At 40.5% G+C, this 18071-nt stretch overlaps 1 protein-coding gene and 1 pseudogene across 1 annotated transcript in view; one reads left to right on the top strand and one right to left on the bottom strand.

The window, feature by feature from the left end:
* The window catches only part of ZSWIM5 (zinc finger SWIM-type containing 5), a 168911-nt gene that overhangs the window by 29670 nt on the left and 121170 nt on the right, over window positions 1-18071 (bottom strand). Inside the window, exons 4-8 of the mRNA XM_068966112.1 lie at window positions 17381-17531; window positions 9110-9289; window positions 3382-3558; window positions 735-881; window positions 95-232 (exon numbers count right to left, since the gene is read on the bottom strand). Of these exons, the coding sequence (XP_068822213.1) occupies window positions 95-232; window positions 735-881; window positions 3382-3558; window positions 9110-9289; window positions 17381-17531 (793 nt within the window). The remainder of the gene's footprint in view (window positions 1-94; window positions 233-734; window positions 882-3381; window positions 3559-9109; window positions 9290-17380; window positions 17532-18071) is intronic.
* On the top strand, window positions 14438-15016 carry LOC138074009 (large ribosomal subunit protein uL6 pseudogene; annotated as a pseudogene).

Genomic DNA, 18071 nt, shown 5'->3' with positions numbered 1-18071 from the left:
GATAAGAGAACAAGAGGGGTAAAACAGACTCTGTCATGGGAAAGAAGCGGGCTCCAAAGGGTAGTCTGGGCTTCCCTCAGGCTGACCCCTGTACCTGACACTTCCAGATAGCCATCATCATTCAGGCGGCAGGCCTCAGTCAAGGTGAGAAACAGGCAGCCAATTGGATCCAGAGGGTGGCCCACCCAGCCTTCTAGGTTTGTGATGGTTGTGGTTCCCCTCTGCAACAGTTCTGGAAATAAGCAGGTCAAAGTTTTTGAGAGGGATATACACACACTGCTCTCTGTCCCTGCTTGGTCTCTTCATCAGTCTCCTCATCAGTCTCCTTCAGGCGGTGGCCCTGAGACTCAAAGTAAAGCTTGCCTTGGGTTGAGGAGACTGGTCACCAGCTCATCAGCCACTATGAGGCCATGTGGGATGCATTTAGGCTGCCTGCTGATAGCACACGTATGTAGACACAGCTTTACAGTTTAAAAAGGGTCTTCTCATACCAGATCTCAGTGGATCCAACTGTCCTATGCGAGAGGCAGGGCAGCATTATTATTCCCATTTTACAGATGAGAAAACTGAGATTTATAGAGGTAAAGAGAGGGATTCCACACAGAAAGTAGAATGACCTGAAATCCCCTAACCCCTGCCACACCAGGAAACTGAATGAAAATTAAGTCCTGGGCCTTGTAGTCCCTGAGAACCCCATGAGCCTAAGCAGTTGAGATGGCTCCTGATCACTATACCTTTCTTCTGATGCTTGTAGATTTCCAGCTGCCGCTGTTGCTGCAACCTGAGAGTATTGATAATGGCCACTGTGAGTCTGAGGGCCTCTTTTGGGTAACCATGGGAACGCAGGGCATCAACCCGAGCACAGGCTGTAGGCACATGCTCTATCAGATGAGAAGAAGATATTTTGATTGAGTTAAATTTTCAAATCAGGAAAATCTGTGTTTGACAAAGGGAGACCGTATTCAGTTCAGGTCCTCAAATTTGATCTGACATCTATTGTGTACCAGAAATTGTATTTTATCTTTTAGGGATATAAAGTTGAATAAGTCACAGGTACTACCTCCAAGGAGATACACTGCAGCCTCAGTATAGTGGTTTGGTGTAGAAAGGGGCAAAGAACTAGGATAATAAACTGTTATACCTCTTTCTGAACACAAACCTCAGGAACCTAATGCAGCAATAAACTACTTTTATAGAGGGAAGGCCTCACTTGTTTATTAATCCTGTTTCCTGAGAACCTATTATGTGCCAGGTAGCATGCTGGGCAAAGCAACTACAAAAATGTGTAAGAAATGGTTACTGTCCTCAAAGAGCTCATAAATAATACATAAAAAGATCATTATAAAACAGTTAAAAAGAAATGACAAGGTAGAAATATACACAGAAAGAAAATATTTGAGCTATATGCTTTGTAGGGCAAGTAATATTTTAAATAGGTAGAAAAACAGAAACAGGCATCCCTGGCAAAGAGAACATATAAATAAAGGCATGTAAGTAAAAGCATAAAAAGTATTCTGGATAACATCTTCAGAGTATGGCAAATAGTTTTGTGTAGAGTTAGGTTATGTGGCTAGAGATAGCCTGGAAAGGTGGAGTCTGGAATGTTAAGAGCTTTGAATGCCATTCTAAGAGGTTTGGATTTACCTTAGGCATAATGGATGACTACCAAACACTTATAAATGGGGAAGGGACATAAATATACACAAAGCATATAGCTTTGCCCTACGAAGCATATAGCTCAAATATTTTCTTTCTGTGTATATTTCTATCTTGTCATTTCAACTGTTTTATAATGATCTTTTTATGTATTATTTATGAGCTCTTTGAGGACAGTGACTGTTTCTTATACATTTTTGTAGTTGCTTTGCCCAGCCTGCTACGTGGCACATAATAGGTTCTCAGGAAACAGGATTAATAAACATAAAAATTATAGGAATAATTATAGAAAATACAGATAAAATAGAAAATAAAAATCAGAGATAACCATTATTTCTAATTTCATATTTTTATGAAAAATATGTATCTCTAGACTTTCCTAATTAATTTTAATAAAAATGAGGTATTATAATTATTGTTTTATTAGGTTTTCCACTTAATAATTCATTGTAAATATTTTTCCATACCATTAAATATACTTCCATAATATTAAAAATGATTACATATCATTCCACTTAATATGTGTACTATCCATTGGCTCAATCAGTCCCCTATTGCTGGACATTATTGTTTTTAATTTTTCTCATCTATACGTTACATGTTCATGCTCTAATAAACCTCATAACTTTATGTACATTCTTAGTTAATTATAGCTCAGGATAAATTCCTAGGTATAGAATTCCTGGATCAAGGGCTATGAATTTATTTTAAAGGCTTTTGATAAGTGTTGCTGAACTGCAGTAAGTATTTACATTCCTACCAGTAATATATGAGATTACTATATCCAATGTAGCCTCTCCTACACCAAAACCAGTTATCTTTATTTTAAAAAATTCCTATTTGACAACTGAAACATGGTAATTCAGTGTTGTTTTGATTTGGATCTTTGTTTATAATGGGGTGTGTATTTTTCACAAACTTGTTATATTTATGTTTTAAAAGTATTAGATCAGAAAAGAGGAAAAATAATCAGTGGGAATTTCAGGTAGTGACCTACAGTGAGTTTGGCCAAAAACTTTCAAGAGAGAGACAGGCACACATCCAGATTCAGCAGGCTCTTGTGAAAGACAAAGATATGGGATGAGGGACAGAGGTAGGGAATTAGGAGATGATAATAAAAATGTATGCTATTGTTTTAAGACTCAGAGAATGAATATTATTTTATAAGTGTGTAGTGTGGAATATGCATTCTGTAACAAAGTCAAGAACAGACTCACAGAAGGCTAGAGGAGAGTTTAAACTCATGATGGAACAGCTTTATTGTATGATGATAAAGGAAGGAATGAGGAAAGGAAGACAGCTTGGTGACAAATGCAGACAGTCTGAGCTACTAGTACAGAGCGATTTAAGTTTCAAAGTTCATGCCTTTTTAGCAAAACATGTAATTTCAGAGTAGATTCTAATGTTGCTCAGTAACTGCTAAGAGTCCATGAACTGATGTCTAATGGTTTTGTTAGTACTCCTTTAGATTTATTAGCTCCTTTCCCCTCCCCAAACTCAGGAAACAATAGAAATACCTCTTTTTGAGATTACTGTACCTCAGCTGAGAACATATACAAGTGGCTCAGGCTATACCCTGAGGCCCTAGTCAAGGCCCCAAAAGATCCGGATGAAGACTGTCCAAAGGGTAGTTGTGTTGCTGGTACCTATGGAGATGGCTCACTCAGGCCTGACATGAGGTGAGACTGGGCTCTGAAATTCTTAGAGTAGGATAAGTACACTTACCAAGCCACAGTGGTTGGCCTTGGGAATTGAAGAGTAGCCTCTCACTTTCCCGCTGGCAGGCAGGAGCTGTGTATACATCACTGCTGATGATTCGCTGTAAGTGGCTGTCCTGCCAATGCAACTCACGGCCCTCGATGGCTCTAGTGAACACTGTCCGTCTCGGTCTGGATAAAGAATCTGGGGAAGGGAAAAAAGATGCAGCAGTTCAGTGATGGGTAATCTGAAGATCTAACTCCTGTGTCTTCTTCAGGATGGAAGGACAGGCAGAACAATAGTGTATAGTTAGTGAGTGCAGCAACTCTGCCATTTGTCCGGGTATTCATTGTCTTACTTCTTTATTGGGTAGCTTTTAGTGTGTCCCTGTCCTCTATGGGAAGAACCTTTCTACATAGATCTATGACTGAAGACCAATTTCTCCTAAGACCCAGAGCTACATGAGAGAGAGGAGGGATAGTGATGCTCAGCTGCTCAGTTATAAGGATTCCAACTGCTTCTACAGAAGCCAAAGGAAAAGATAAGCAGTGAGGTAATATCCTTGGTCAACCCATAACTGGTTTCTTATACAGTATGACCCGTATCAGACTAAGTACTTCTGTCACATTGATATAAAAGCTGAAAAAGAGCAGCAGTCCTGTGTATTCTGGTATCTTTAATTTTTAAAATAATTTTATTTCTTCATGCATTTTCTTTTGGCTGGGCTGGATCTTCATTGCTGTGTGGGCTTTTCTCTAGTTGTGGCAAGCAGGCTTCTCATTGTGGTGGCTTCTCTTACTGTGGAGCACAGGTTCGAGGCACTTGCATTTCAGTAGTCACAGCACAGGGGCTCAGAGAATAAGCTCAGTAGTTGGGGCACACGGGCTTAGTTGCTTTGCGGCATGTGGGATCTTCCTGGATCAGGGATCAAACCTGTCCCCTGCATTGGCAGGTGGATTCCTCACCACTGAGCCACCAGGGTAAGTCCTCTGGTATCTTTGTCACGCTAGTATCTGCAGGCTTACAACCTTTTCTCCAGTAAGAAAACCTGAGGCTGACTAAAGATTAATTGAATTGTTTTCTCAATGGAGTCCTACCAAAACATCTCTCTTCAGGAAAAGGGCTGAAGGGTAACAGCAGACAAAGTAAGCTCAATTCTTTAGGGTGGTGTGTAGGAGCTGACTCATTAGAAAAGACCTTGATGCTGGGAAAGAGTGAAGGCAGGAGAAGAGGACAACAGAGGACAAGATGGTCAGATGGCATCGACTCAATGCCAACTCAATGGACATGAGTTGGAGCAAGCTCCAGATGGTGAAGAACAGGGAAGCCTGGCGTGCTGCAGTCCATGGGGTCACAAAGAGTCGGACACGACTGAGCAACTGAACAACGACAACATACTAGAGTGGGTTGCCATTTCCTTCTCTAGGGGATCTTCCTGACCCAGGGATCGAACCTGAGTCTCCTGCATTGCAGGCAGATTCTTTACCATCTGAGCCACATGGGGTTTAATAAGGTAACATCTGAATAGAGACCTGAAGGAACAAAGAGCAAGCCTTAGATGTAACTAAGGAAGCGCATTCTAGGCAAAAGGAACAGCAAGTGCTAAGCTAAGGTGGGAACATATTTGAAGTTTTTGAGGGCAGGGCAGAGGCCAGCGTACATAGAATGGAATGAGCAAGCCAGAAACTCACAGGAGATGAGGTCAGAGAGATACTAGGGAACCAGAATGGGCAGAGCCTTCTAGGCCATGAGGAAAGATGAGAAGCCACTTGAGGGCTTTTGAAGGTGTATGATCTGATTTGACAACTGGCAGCAGCATAGAGAACAGACTTTAAGGTAGAAGCAGTTAGGAGGTCACTGTAATAATTTGTGAAAGATAATCTGTTCAGAGTAATATGCAGTAGAGACGATGAGAGTAAATGAACTTTGGCTATGTTCTAAAGGCAAAGGTGACAGGATTTGCCCATGGATTAGATCTGGGGGATCTGGGTGAGAAAGAGAAGAATCAAGAATGACTCTAAGGTTTTTAAGGTAGGCTTGCCATATGCAGAGATAGGGAAGTCTACACAAGAGGAGCAGGTTTGGGTGGGGCTTGAGAGGTAAGAAATCCTACTGAGATGTCTATTAATATCTAAGAGGCAATATCGAAAAGGTAGTTAAACATGTAAATCTGGAGTTAAGAGGAAAAGTTTGGGCAGGAGATATAAATTTGAGTATTGTTAGTATATAGATGATTATTAAAACAATGCAATTATCAGGGGAGTAAATACAGAAAGAGAAGTGGTTTGATGACTGAGCCCTGGGTACTCTAGAATTTTAGGTTGGGAAGTGGTGGGGAGACAGTAAAGGAGACTGAGGAGGGGCCAAGGAAGAGGAGAACCAAGAGAACAGTGTCGTGGAATAAGATGAAAAAGGTGTTTGAAAGAAAGAGTGACCAGCAGTAACAAATACTGTTGATAGATCAAGTAAATTCTGACTTGAAAACTAGATTTAGGAATGGTTACCATTAGTGACCCAGAGAAGGCAATGGCAACCCACTCCTGTACTCTTGCCTGGAAAATCCCATGGACGGAGGAGCCTGGTGGGCTGCAGTCCATGGGGTCGCTAGGAGTCGGACATGACTGAGCGACTTCACTTTCACTTTTCACTTTCATGCATTGGAGAAGGAAATGGCAATCCACTCCAGTGTTCTTGCCTGGAGAATCCCAGGGACAGGGGAGCCTGATGGGCTGCCGTCTCTGGGGTTGCACAGAGTCGGACACAACTGAAGTGACTTAGCAGCAGTAGTGTTAGTGACCAGTACAAGAGCTGTTTCAGTACTGGAGGGATGACTGCCTGACTCGAGTGAATTCAAGGAAGAATAAGAGCAGAAGCAGAGAAGATAAATATATAACATTCTTTTGAGCATTTTTCTTAATTCTACCACTTATTTCTACTCTCTCAGAGAAATAGGGTGGTGGACAGGAGAGGCATGTAGGGTCAGCAAGTATATTTTTTTGTTTTGTTTTGTTTCAGGTGAAAGATAAAACAATGTGCTGGTATACTCCTAGGAATAATCCACAAAAATCTGTGATGCAGGAGAGAGGAGATAATTCCTGGGGTGATTCCTAGGTAAAAGAGAAGGAATAGGTTCTTAAGAACAAATGGAGTGCTTGGACTTAGACAGAAGCACAAAGAAGAAGAGGGGAACAGGCAGACAGAGTAGATGGGCATAGACAGAGGCAGATGTGACGACAGAGTTTTGGAGATTCTCTTCTGATTGCTTCTGTATTCTCAGTGAACAGGAAGCAAGGCTCTAAGCTGTAGGTGAGGAAGGGGAGAAAGCATAGAAAGTTTTAAGGAAAGGCAATGTGAAACAGTAATTTAGAAGAGTGAAAGGAAGCATGGACTAGAGAAATGTAGCTGATGTATGGACAGTACAATGGGCCCACTTGAGATTACTGGTCATGAACTTAAATAAGACCAGTTATTGTGGTCATGTTTCTCGCCAATATGCTCACTGTGTGAGTGTGAGCACTGAGTAATTAGAAAGTCAGACCGAATTACTAAGGATAAGGTTTTGCTATGTGAATATAACTAAGGGAAAGAGGGAGTTGAGTGTTTGCAGAGTAGTGATTATAATGATGTACCAAGGAATCTAATCTGGATAAGGAGGAAAATGAGGCTACCACAAGAATGAAAAAGTGACAGGATCAAAATTCCTAATGGGGTCCAGGAATTACTGGAATATGCATAACAGAGAAAATAATCTAGTAAGGCTGGTGGTGGTAATTAGAGCTGCTTGAAATTATGACTGTAAAGAAGGAGCAGTTATTGGTAATGAAAGGGTTCAGGGTATGACCTTGGGGTTGCATGGCTAAGTTATGTAGAAGATAGACTATTGGTACTTCCCTGGTGGTACAGTGGTTAGGAAACCACATGCCAATGCAGGGGACATGAGTTTGATCCCTGGCTGGGGAAGACCCCACATGCCTGAGAGCAGCTAAGCCTGTGCACTACAACTACTGAAGCCCAAGAACCCAAGAGTGCACGCTCTCCAACAAGAGAAGCCATCACAGAGTGAAGCCTGTGCACTGCAACTAGAGAGCAGCCTCCACTCGTCACAACTGGAGAAAGCCCGCACACGGCAGTGAAGACAAGGACAGCCAAAAGTTAACACAAAAGATAGACTGTTCAAAGAGAGGAGGTCAAAGAACTCAGAGGCTTGAATACCGGAAGTGTCATCTATGTGGCTAAGAATTACAACAGAAGTAGGGACAGAGAGTAGTGTTAGTGAGTCAACTGCCAAAACTCTTCAAGGAATGAGGGGTATTAACCCAGAGATAAAAATGACCAAAACCAGGAGGGTAGCAGACAGCATGTTTTAACAGCATCAACTTTAAAACTGGGGGGTATTTTAGGAAGGAGGATAGGATAATGATGTAGAAATGGCAATGAAGAGTAAGCAGGATGCCTACTGCTCCATCAGGCCCAAAGGTAAACATACATGAGTGATAAATCAGTCATGGCCTGAGAAAACTTAACAGGAAACAATACCCTCAAATAAGAACCAGTAACAAGTGTTTTGGAACGAGAGAAGCCACCACAATGAGAAGCCTGCAGAGCATAACTAAAGAGTAGCCTCTGCTCGCTGCAACTAGATAATGCCTATGTGCAGCAATGAAGACCCAGCACTGCAAAAAAAAAAAAAAAAAAAAAGGAACAGTAACAATAACAACAAATAACCAAAATAATATACAAGAAAGAAACTGCCAGACTGGAGGCATGTGTTTATATGCAGCATTGGATTCTCTCTATGCCAATCCAAAGCCAATACTAAAAGCATGAATTCCTATGTTGTGGAGGTTAGATGAGCTACCCAGGAAAGCGGAGCTTCATGTGGCGAAGTTGTAGCCTTTTCATCTCTCATTACCTTGGTTGCCTTAAATACACTGATAATCAATTATGGAACAGTAGATGAAGACCAAGCAAGAACAATAATTTAAGTGATTTCCTCCTTGAGGTTAAAAATATCAGTAGATTTATCACTTACAATAAAAGGGAAGACATGTAAAATCAATGTTTGATAAAATCTACCAGTAAAAGATCCCCATGGGCTAAAGAGCAATCAATTGCTAGCAGCACATGGCCTGAGTTAGATGAACTAAAGCTGATGTGAATGCTGATGCCCAGTAATATCTGGTCAGTGGGCTCAAAAGGCAGAGGGTACAGTATCACTGTACTGGATTTGTCTTAAAATGGGGCCAGAGTAAGCAGTATCTTGGAAGCATGGCCCCGGCCTCTTCCCCTCAGATATCGGCTATATAAAAATTTGAGGAAAACAGAGAAAAGTAAGAAAAGCAGCTGTCAGGACATTTTTTAAAGTCTTTTTTTTTTTTTCTTCTTCCTGCAGGTATTCCATCTTTCCCTTGAGGTAAGTCTTCTGAGATAAAACCAGCCCCAGTGGAGGCCAAGATCCATGAGTCATGAAGAACTTGAAGGGTAAAGAGGATTCATGCAGAGGGTTCTAGGAATTTATGCTGGGCACTGTAAGGACACACCCAGAGTAGAAAAGGACAACATCCCAATGTCAAAGATAAAAAGCTTGCCCTTATTTAAGGTTTGGCATTTCAAGATAAACAAAGGACAGGCTTTTCTTATTTAGGATGACAATTCTGACAGTCCAAAAGTTGTCCAGCCACCTTCGTTCTAGGGCTTTAACCTCTGAACTTTTGGAGTTCCAGGCACCAAGACCCTAGAATGACATCTGGCTCACCTGAACTGTGACTGGCATTCTGGGGAAGTGCATTGGTGATGTTGGGCAGCTCATGCCCATAGTTCCCATCCTCCAGGGGACAGACATCCAGGTCATTCCATTTCTGCAGTTGCTGCAGCCAACAGGATTTTTCTTCCAATTTGCAATGTGGATTTAAAATGATGCACACCCATAAGGCCCCTGGAAAAGAAAGCAACCACATCCTTGACATCTCTCCTTTGATGTATGTCTAAGCCTTAATTTTTCAGTTTACTCTTTTCTTCTATTTTCAGTTGGTAGGAAAAGTTTCCAAAACATCAGTTCTCAATATAAGAAACCAAATCTGCTAAAGTTTTCAGAAATGCTTATTTTTCCTTCCCAAAGGTTTCTTAAAGCAGAGTAGCTATCTTGATATCTGGGTATGTGCCTGTGTTTGATGAACAAGATAGATTTGGACTTGAATTCTGAGCTCAAATCTGCAGTCCAACAATTTATTGAGAGTTTTCTTGTTCAAGAGTTTGTATTGGAGAATAAGACACTGTTCCTACCCTTGAGGAGCTCTGCAGTGGGGGAAGACAGAAAAATAAACACAGTGTCATTTGAATATGAATATGATAAGCGTTAAGATAAAGATATGTTCAGGGTACAATAATAGCACAGAGCAAAGACATTTACTGTAAGAAGGAAGGTGCTCAGAAAAGGATTCAATTTTTGGTTAGTTGATCTTGGGCTTTCTGAGCTTCAAATCTCTCAACTGTAAAACAGATCATAATGTAGAGAGCCTGGCATATTACTTGGCATGTAGTGGAATTATATTTCCTTTTTCCAGGGAAAATAATTTATTTGGACTTGGATTTTGATACTGTTGATCAGCTATGATGCCTTAAAACTATCACATTCTTGGATCTTCTCTGTCATAGCAGCGTATCACATATTCCACATAACCAGTAAGTACTGTTTCTTTGATCCCATCACCCTTCTTTTCAAGCAAACCTGCTTCCTCTTTTCAAAGTTGGTTACATGGCTGAGCCAGAAATATTCTCAATCTCAAGTTAACAATAAAACCTGGCTGCAGAGTGTCTTAAGTTAAACATTCTTTGGGATGGAGCTACATCTGTGGATGGAGGTATATTCAGACACTATTTCAAGACCCCTTAAAGTCAAATAATAATGTTTTAAAAGACCATTTAAGCCTCAATTTCAGGTACTAACTAGAAGATAAAAATTCATTTCTATAGGTTCAAATAAGTTTTTCAAATCTACAATGAAAAAGAAACTATACTATATAATACTGTAGTATTTTGTATAATGATGGCTCTTAAGAGGATTAGTTAGGAGTCAAATTGGGTGACTCCTAACTTATAATAATTGTAACCCAGGTGGCTCAGTGGTAAAGAATCCATCTCCCAATGCAGGAGAAAAAGGAGAGGCAGATTTGATCCCTGAGTTGGGAAGATCCCCTGGAGAAGGAAATGACAACCCACTCCAGTCTTCTCATGTGGAAAATCCCATGGACAGAGGAGCCTGGTGGGCTACAATCCATAGGCTCACAAAGAGTTAGACACTACTGAGCGACTGAGCACACACATACACCAATAATAATAATTATAATAAAGACAGTAAATACTATTATAGCCATATAAAAGTGTTATGAGAATAGGTATGATGGAACAATTAACTCTGTACATGGGGTCAGGAAAGGTTACAACATTTGAGTTTGTCCTTGAAGAATAAACATGAGTTAATTCTATTTAAAAATGGCTAACTAAACATGTATGTTTATCACTACTCCCTCTTAATACTTTATTAAAACAAAAGTGGAGAGATAAAAACAGGCATAAATAATCAAGGTAGTTCAGTACCTGCTCATTCTCCTCTCCTGGAAGAAAACCAGAGCTTTACTCACTGGAAAGACTGATTCACAGAAGTTCTGGACTGGGAATACTACACAAAGCTGAGGGTAGATTTTCCTCACTAAAAACTGAGGGCTTAAGAAAAATATACATATGGAACAAATGAACACCCCCACCCCCACCATGCAGTCCTCTTTCCCTGCTTGGTTGTGAGAAGACTGTGGTGGTCTTATAATTGAGACACTGTGTTCATGTCCTAGCGTTTTGTGGAAGGCAGAACTTCTGAGTAATAAGATTAGCTGAGGAAATACCTAAGCAAAGTGCTAAAGGAGCAGCCTGGTTCCTCTTGAGTGCTTAGAGTAAAATGCAAGAAGAAAGAAATTATTTAAAGACAGAACTGTTCATCAAAAAGGAAGTAAAACTTAAAGATGTGGAACATTCTCAGCCTATGCACATTGAAAAGAATGCGAAAAGCTGTTTGGGAAAGAACCCTAAGGGTGTGCCCTTAAAAGAGGTAAATCCTCATCTTTCACTGTAGGAAGAAAAAGAGAACATCTATAATTTTAAAAATTAAGAAAGAACGGTCATTTAGAAATATGGAGGCATATTAGAAAAAGCAGCTAAAAGAATTAAAAATTGCTCTAAGAAGTAGAAACTGACAATGTAAAGGAATATGGCAGAGGAATACTGCTTTTTATTATAAGGTTTGTAGAACCATTTGAAATTTTAACCTGTGTACATGTATTACTTCATTTTAAAGAAGAACAAGAGATAAATAGGAGTTGTTTAAGCACAGAAATGGCGGGAGAGTATGTACTGAAACAGGGGGAAGGACATAAGGGAAAGCAAAAATGCTGAGATGTCATTGTAGTCTCTTTGAATATTTGTAGTCTATTGGATGTTTTTTCCTTTTGGTAGAAAATTTTTGTAATCTAGGGTGTCAGCTTTTAATACTATTGGGACTGTGAGTTCCTATCAATAAAAGTTCACCTTTCTGAACACCAGGTGGCAAGAAATCCTTAATATACAGAAGGTAAAAATTTTTGAACAGTGTGGCAATAAGAAAGATGCACAAATATTCAGATCATAAAAGTTACTTTCTCAACTTTTAGAATTCAAGAATCCTAAAGGCCTGTATAAACCTCATGAAAAAAACTGTTTTTTTCACATAGTAGTTCCTCTCCTATGGTGTCTGTGTTACACTGTTTGCTGGTTCTTGTAAAATTAATGTAGGGATAGGGTATGGTCAATTTTATTGGAAACTATTAAGAGGTCAAGTAAAGTAACAACAGAGAAGAGCAATATGGCAGACACTGGTGGTTTTAACCAAAGCTACTTATCAGTAGAGTGACAGCAATGAGCAATGGAAGACTGCAGTGGGCTCAAGAGAGCATATGGAGGTAAGCAAATGGAAAGAGGGACGAGGTTTTCAAGAAATGTTGTTCTGAAGGAAAAAAAGAGAAATGGGGTAGTGATTAGAGGAGGAGGGGAAAATCAAAGGCACTTATGAGACTGAAAATATTAGACCATATTTGTATTCTGATGGAATTGATCCAGTATTGAGGGAGAAATTAATGATACCCGAGAAAAGAGTAATTGCAGGAGCAAAATTCTTGAGAAAAGGAAATGGCATAGGAACAGGAACAAATATGTAAAGGCTGGTCTTTTATGGGAGCAAAGATACTTTACAGGTTTTAAAAGAAAATTTTTAAAAATGTGCACCCGTGGCTGATTCATGTCAATGTATGGCAAAACCCACCACAGTATTATGAAGTAACTATTATCCAATTAAAATAAAATTTTTTTTAAAAAAGCATATGTGTACAGACGTGGGGAGATGAGAAAACCGTGCCTGACTGCTTCTGTTATTTCCCGTTCAGAAACTGAAGGAACTGAGGCCACTCCTCCCATTCTTACTATCCCTGCTGAGACCATCCCCAGAGGAGCAGGCCTTTTGACCAGTGAGGAACCCTCAGAGTAGTTGGGGTGGCGGGCGGGGGGAGGCCTGAATGCACATGCTCTAGTGTCTAACCCAATAACGCAGTGTTTTACAAAATGTGGTCTCTGGAAGAACGTCATCAGCAGCCTCTGGGAATTTGTTGGAAATGCAAAGTATCAGGTCCTACTCCAACTGACAAGATCAGAAACTCAGGTCAGGGCCCAGCAATCTATTTTAACTAGTATCCCAGGTGATTCTGGGAAGATCATAGATAGCGGTCTGTGCAGAATGCTGAGAGTTTCTTGGAAGGTTGATACAGCAATTTCTTAGATATGAAAATGTCACAACCAGGAGCTTTTCATAATGAATCTCAGTAACTAACAAAAGCTTTAGAAGCACTGAGGTCATGCTCCACTTACTTCCTGTCACCTAAGGCCAAGTCCAAATCCACAACACAATCCTGCGATTATCACAGAAATTATTCCCAAGAGATTCAGGCCTCAGATAAACCTGATGCTCTGAAGGCTAATTTCAAATTCTTAAAAAACATGCACTTTTGGGGAAAACAGCACATGCGAGATGAAATTGAGGAAGACGTTGCACAAGGATGCTTGATTTGGAGTTGGACAGGTTGGGGCTCCAGTGTTAGAGCCACCACCTGCTAGTGTGTGACTTTGAACAAAAAACTTTCTGACCTCCATTTTTCTCACCTGAACATATGGAGATTCTGATGTCTTACCCTTGAAGGGTCCATGCCTACAATCCCTTCTGAGGGAAGCTGTTTCCAAGTTGCGATGCACTGTATTACATGACCCTAGTCACAACTGGTTAGACCAGTAACTTTAAATTAATATTTCAACATTCCTGTACTTTGGAAAATGTGATTGTGTCAGAGAGACAGTTTTCTATACTTCTTTATTTCATTCTGTATCCAGAAGTAACCAGAGATGTCTCTGTTTCTTTGCAATAAACACACAATTACTTCATAGGTTTGTTATGAGAATTAAACATGCATACAATCTTTAACACAGAGACTGGCACATAATGTTCAATAATGTAGCTGTTCATTATTAATGAAAACTCCAAAGCTATAGTGCCTCAGGTGATATGAAGCCCCAGCACTCAAACCAAAACCCCACACTTACCAGCCCCAAAGTAACCATGTAAAGTCTGAATCATTAAGCCTTATTCCTCAAAGCATTTAGCTCTAAGACTATAATGTATTAATATATGCTTTGGGGAATTCACTAAAATCCTAAGCTGTAGTGGTTTTATGGTGCTATTTTGTATGAGAGGAAAGTCTGTCATTGCTTTTTGGGGTGGAGAAAGTACGGAGAAGCTATATTAGAAATTTCAGAATATGCCATAGACAACTTTTCTAGTATAACGCCAAAGTGGGGCCGTGACTGGATTGTAAGTTCAGAGTATGAAGGATTCTGCAAACAGGGAGGGGAGTTGAGTATCACCACTGCAAAACTGTCATTGAAATGGGAATGATGAAGATAAATAATGACTAAAGAAGATGGTCTTGCTCTCTTTGCCGCATCTACTGCGAGAATGAAGACCATTCTCAGCAATCAGACTGTCGACATCCCAGAAAATGTCGACATTAACTTGAAGGGACAGACAGTTATTGTGAAGGGCCCCAGAGGCACCCTGCGGAGGGACTTCAATCACATCAATGTAGAACTCAGTCTCCTTGGAAAGAAAAAGAAGAGGCTCCATGTTGACAAATGGTGGGGAAACAGAAAGGAATTGGCCACTGTTCGCACAATCTGTAGTCACATACAGAACATGATCAAGGGTGTTACACTGGGCTTCTGTTACAAGATAAGGTCGGTGTATGCCCACTTCCCCATCAATGTTGTTATTCAGGAGAATGGTTCTCTTGTGGAAGTCCAAAATTTTTTAGGTGAAAAATACATACGCAGGGTTCGAATGAGGCCAGGGGTTGCCTGTTCAGTATCTCAAGCTCAGAAAGATGAGTTGATTCTTGAAGGAAATGATATTGAACTTGTGGCAAATTCAGCTGCTTTGATTCAGCAAGCCACCACAGTTAAAAACAAGGATATCAGAAAATTTTTGGATGGTATCTATGTTTCTGAAAAAGGAACAGTTCAGCAGACTGATGAATAAGATCTCAGTGATCCTGCTGCAGAAACAAGATAGCAGATGGTTCTATGGACTCAGTTGTGATCTTTTAAAGAGACAATAAAAACTCTTGATTTGAGGAAAAAAAAAAAAAGAAGATGGTCTTAATGACAAGAATCTTGAACAAAGAGACCATTCATGAGGCCACAGGTCTAATTTAATCTAAAAGTCCCAAGGTCCTCAACCAGACCAGTTATGACAAGAAATAAAAGTGTGAATGGACACTAAATTACATTTAAAAGATCAAGGAATCAAATTATATTGGTGACTGGATATAGGGAATGACACAAAAATGAATGCTTGACAATAAGTTTCGTCAAATAAGAAATGGAGGTGCCAATGCCAGGTTCAGGGGAATCTTTCTTCATAGAAGGCCTGATTTCATTTTTGGATTTCTCAAGTTTGAGGTGATCAGGAGATTTTTTCAGTAGAAATGGTCATAGGGTAGCAGCTAATATGAGACTGGAAATGAGATAATCGAAAGAGGATGAGGAAGAGAACACCACAGAGGTAACTCTGAGGTCATGATTAAAAAAAAAAAAAAAGAGTTCTCAAAGGACTGGAAAAGGTCAGTTTTCATTCCAATCCCAAAGGAAGGCAATGCCAAAGAATGTTCAAACTGCCACACATTTGCACTCATCTCACACGCTACCAAAGTAATGCTCATAATCCAAGCCAGGCTTCAACAGTACGTGAACCATGAACTTCCAGATGTTCAAGCTGGATTTAGAAAAGGCAGAGGAACCAGAGATAAAATTGCCAACATCCACTGGATCATAGAAAAAGCAAGAGAGTTTCAGAAAAAAATCTACTTCTGCTTTATTGATTACACCAAAGCCTTTGACTGTGTGGATCACAACAAACTGTGGAAAATTCTAAAAGAGATGGGAATACCAGACCATCTGACCTGCTTCTTGAAAAATCTATATGCAGGTCAAGACACAACAGTGAGACATGGAACAACAGACCAGGTCCAAATTGGGAAAGGAGTATGTCTAGGCTGTATATTGTCACCCTGCTTATTTAACTTCTATGCAGAGTACATCATGAGAAATGCTGGGCTGGATGAAGCATAAGCTGGAATCAAGATTTCCAGAAGAAATATCAATAACCTCAGATATGCAGATGACACCACCCTTATGGCAGAAAGTGAAGAGGAAGCCTCCTGATGAAAGTGCAAGAGGAGAGTGAAAAAGTTGGCTTAAAGCTCAACATTCAGAAAACTAAGATCATGGCATCCGGTCACATCACTTCATGGCAAATAGATGGGGAAACAATGGAAACAGTGAGAGACTTTATTTTTTTTGGCTCCAAAATCACTGCAGATAGTTGACTGCAGCCATGAAATTAAAAGACACTTGCTCCTTGGAAGAAAGTCTATGATCAACCTAGACAACATATTAAAAAGCAGAGACATTACTTTGCCAACAAAGGTCCATCTAGTCTAGTCAAAGCTATGGCTTTTCCAGTAGTCATGTATGGACGTGAGAGTTGGACTATAAAGAAAGCTGAGTGCTGAAGAATTGATGCTTCTGAAGTGTGGTGTTAGAGAAGACTCTTAAGGGTTCCTTGAATGGCAAGGAGATCCAACCAGTCTATCCTAAAGGAAATCAGTCCTGAATATTCATTGGAAGGACTGAAATTGAAACTGCAGCTGAAACTCCAATACTTTGGCCACTTGATGTGAAGAACTGACTCAATAGAAAAGACCCAGATGCTGGGAAAGATTGAAGGAGGGAGGAGAAGGGGCCGACAGAGGATGAGATGGTTGGATGGCATCACTGACTCGATGGACATGAGTTTGAGCAAGCTCTGGGAGTTGGTGAGGGACAGGGAGGACTGGTGTACTGCAGTCCATGGGGCTGCAGAGAGTCGGACATGACTGAGCGACTGACCTGAACTGAACAAAGGAGAGTAGAGAAAGAAAAATAGAACTCCAGGGCTCAAGGCTTAGAAATGGCCTTATGGCTAAGAGGTTTGCTGGAAATGATAAAGAAAAGCAGACCCAGGGAATGCGAGAAAAGTGAGAATAGCAAGTATTTGGAGAGCCAAGCTAATGCCACGAGACAGAAGCCAAGGCAAAAGGTTTTCTCTCACTAAAGGCTTCTGTGTGGTAATATCTGGAATAGAACGCTGATGTCAGTAGCAAAACATAAGGCTGTGGAAGAAACACAAGTGAGTTCAAAATGACTCCAGGTGGCCTCTGTAGAACCTAAATCTTCTACCATTTGGGCTAACGTTCACTTAGCAAGATCTATGTAATGACTAATGACAAGTATTCACTAACACTATTGCTGGGGACAAGCTCACAGGATAGACATAGCACCTCTCTGAGATATGGAGACTTACCTAGCTCATCCCAGAGCTGCCTGCACTTATCTGTCATGCTTGTTCCTTGTTGCCTCCACAGTGTGAGTCGTGGGTCGGCCATAAACTGTTCCGTTATTAGTGTCAGCATCCTGGCTCCATTGGAATCTCTCATCCGCAGCATCTCTCGAACCTGACACATAAGGAGGGGCAGGTGGTTGGTGACTGTACATCATAACAAAGTAGGAGGAGAAGGAAGGGGAAGAGGGGGAGGAGAAGATGAAGTATCTAAGCACAGCATATCCAAGGAGCCAAAAAGAAGGCCTCTTCTTCTGTAAGCAAGTTCTCTGCATATATTAAGAGAGGCTGCTGTGCACAATGAGATACCACTTCATACTCACAAGGATGGCTAGAATAAAAAAGCTAGATAATAAGTGTTGGCAAGGATATAGAGAAATCAGAACCCTCATACACTGTTTAGTGAGATTGTAGAATGATGCAGCCACTTTGGAAATCACTCTAGAAATTCCTCAAACATAGAGCTACCATATGGCCTACTAATTCCATTCCTAGAGAGAAATGAAAATATATATGTCAACACAGAAACACTGTTCAAGAATGTTTATAGGCGCATTATTTATAACAGCTTAGAGGTGGAAACAATCCAAATCCCCATCAACAGACAAACAGATAAATGAAATGTGTGGTATCCATACAATGGAATATTATTTGG

Source organism: Capricornis sumatraensis, chromosome 2 (genome assembly GCF_032405125.1).
Source record: "Capricornis sumatraensis isolate serow.1 chromosome 2, serow.2, whole genome shotgun sequence".
Taxonomy (NCBI): Eukaryota; Metazoa; Chordata; class Mammalia; order Artiodactyla; family Bovidae; genus Capricornis; species Capricornis sumatraensis.
This window is presented reverse-complemented; position numbering and strand designations above follow the sequence as displayed.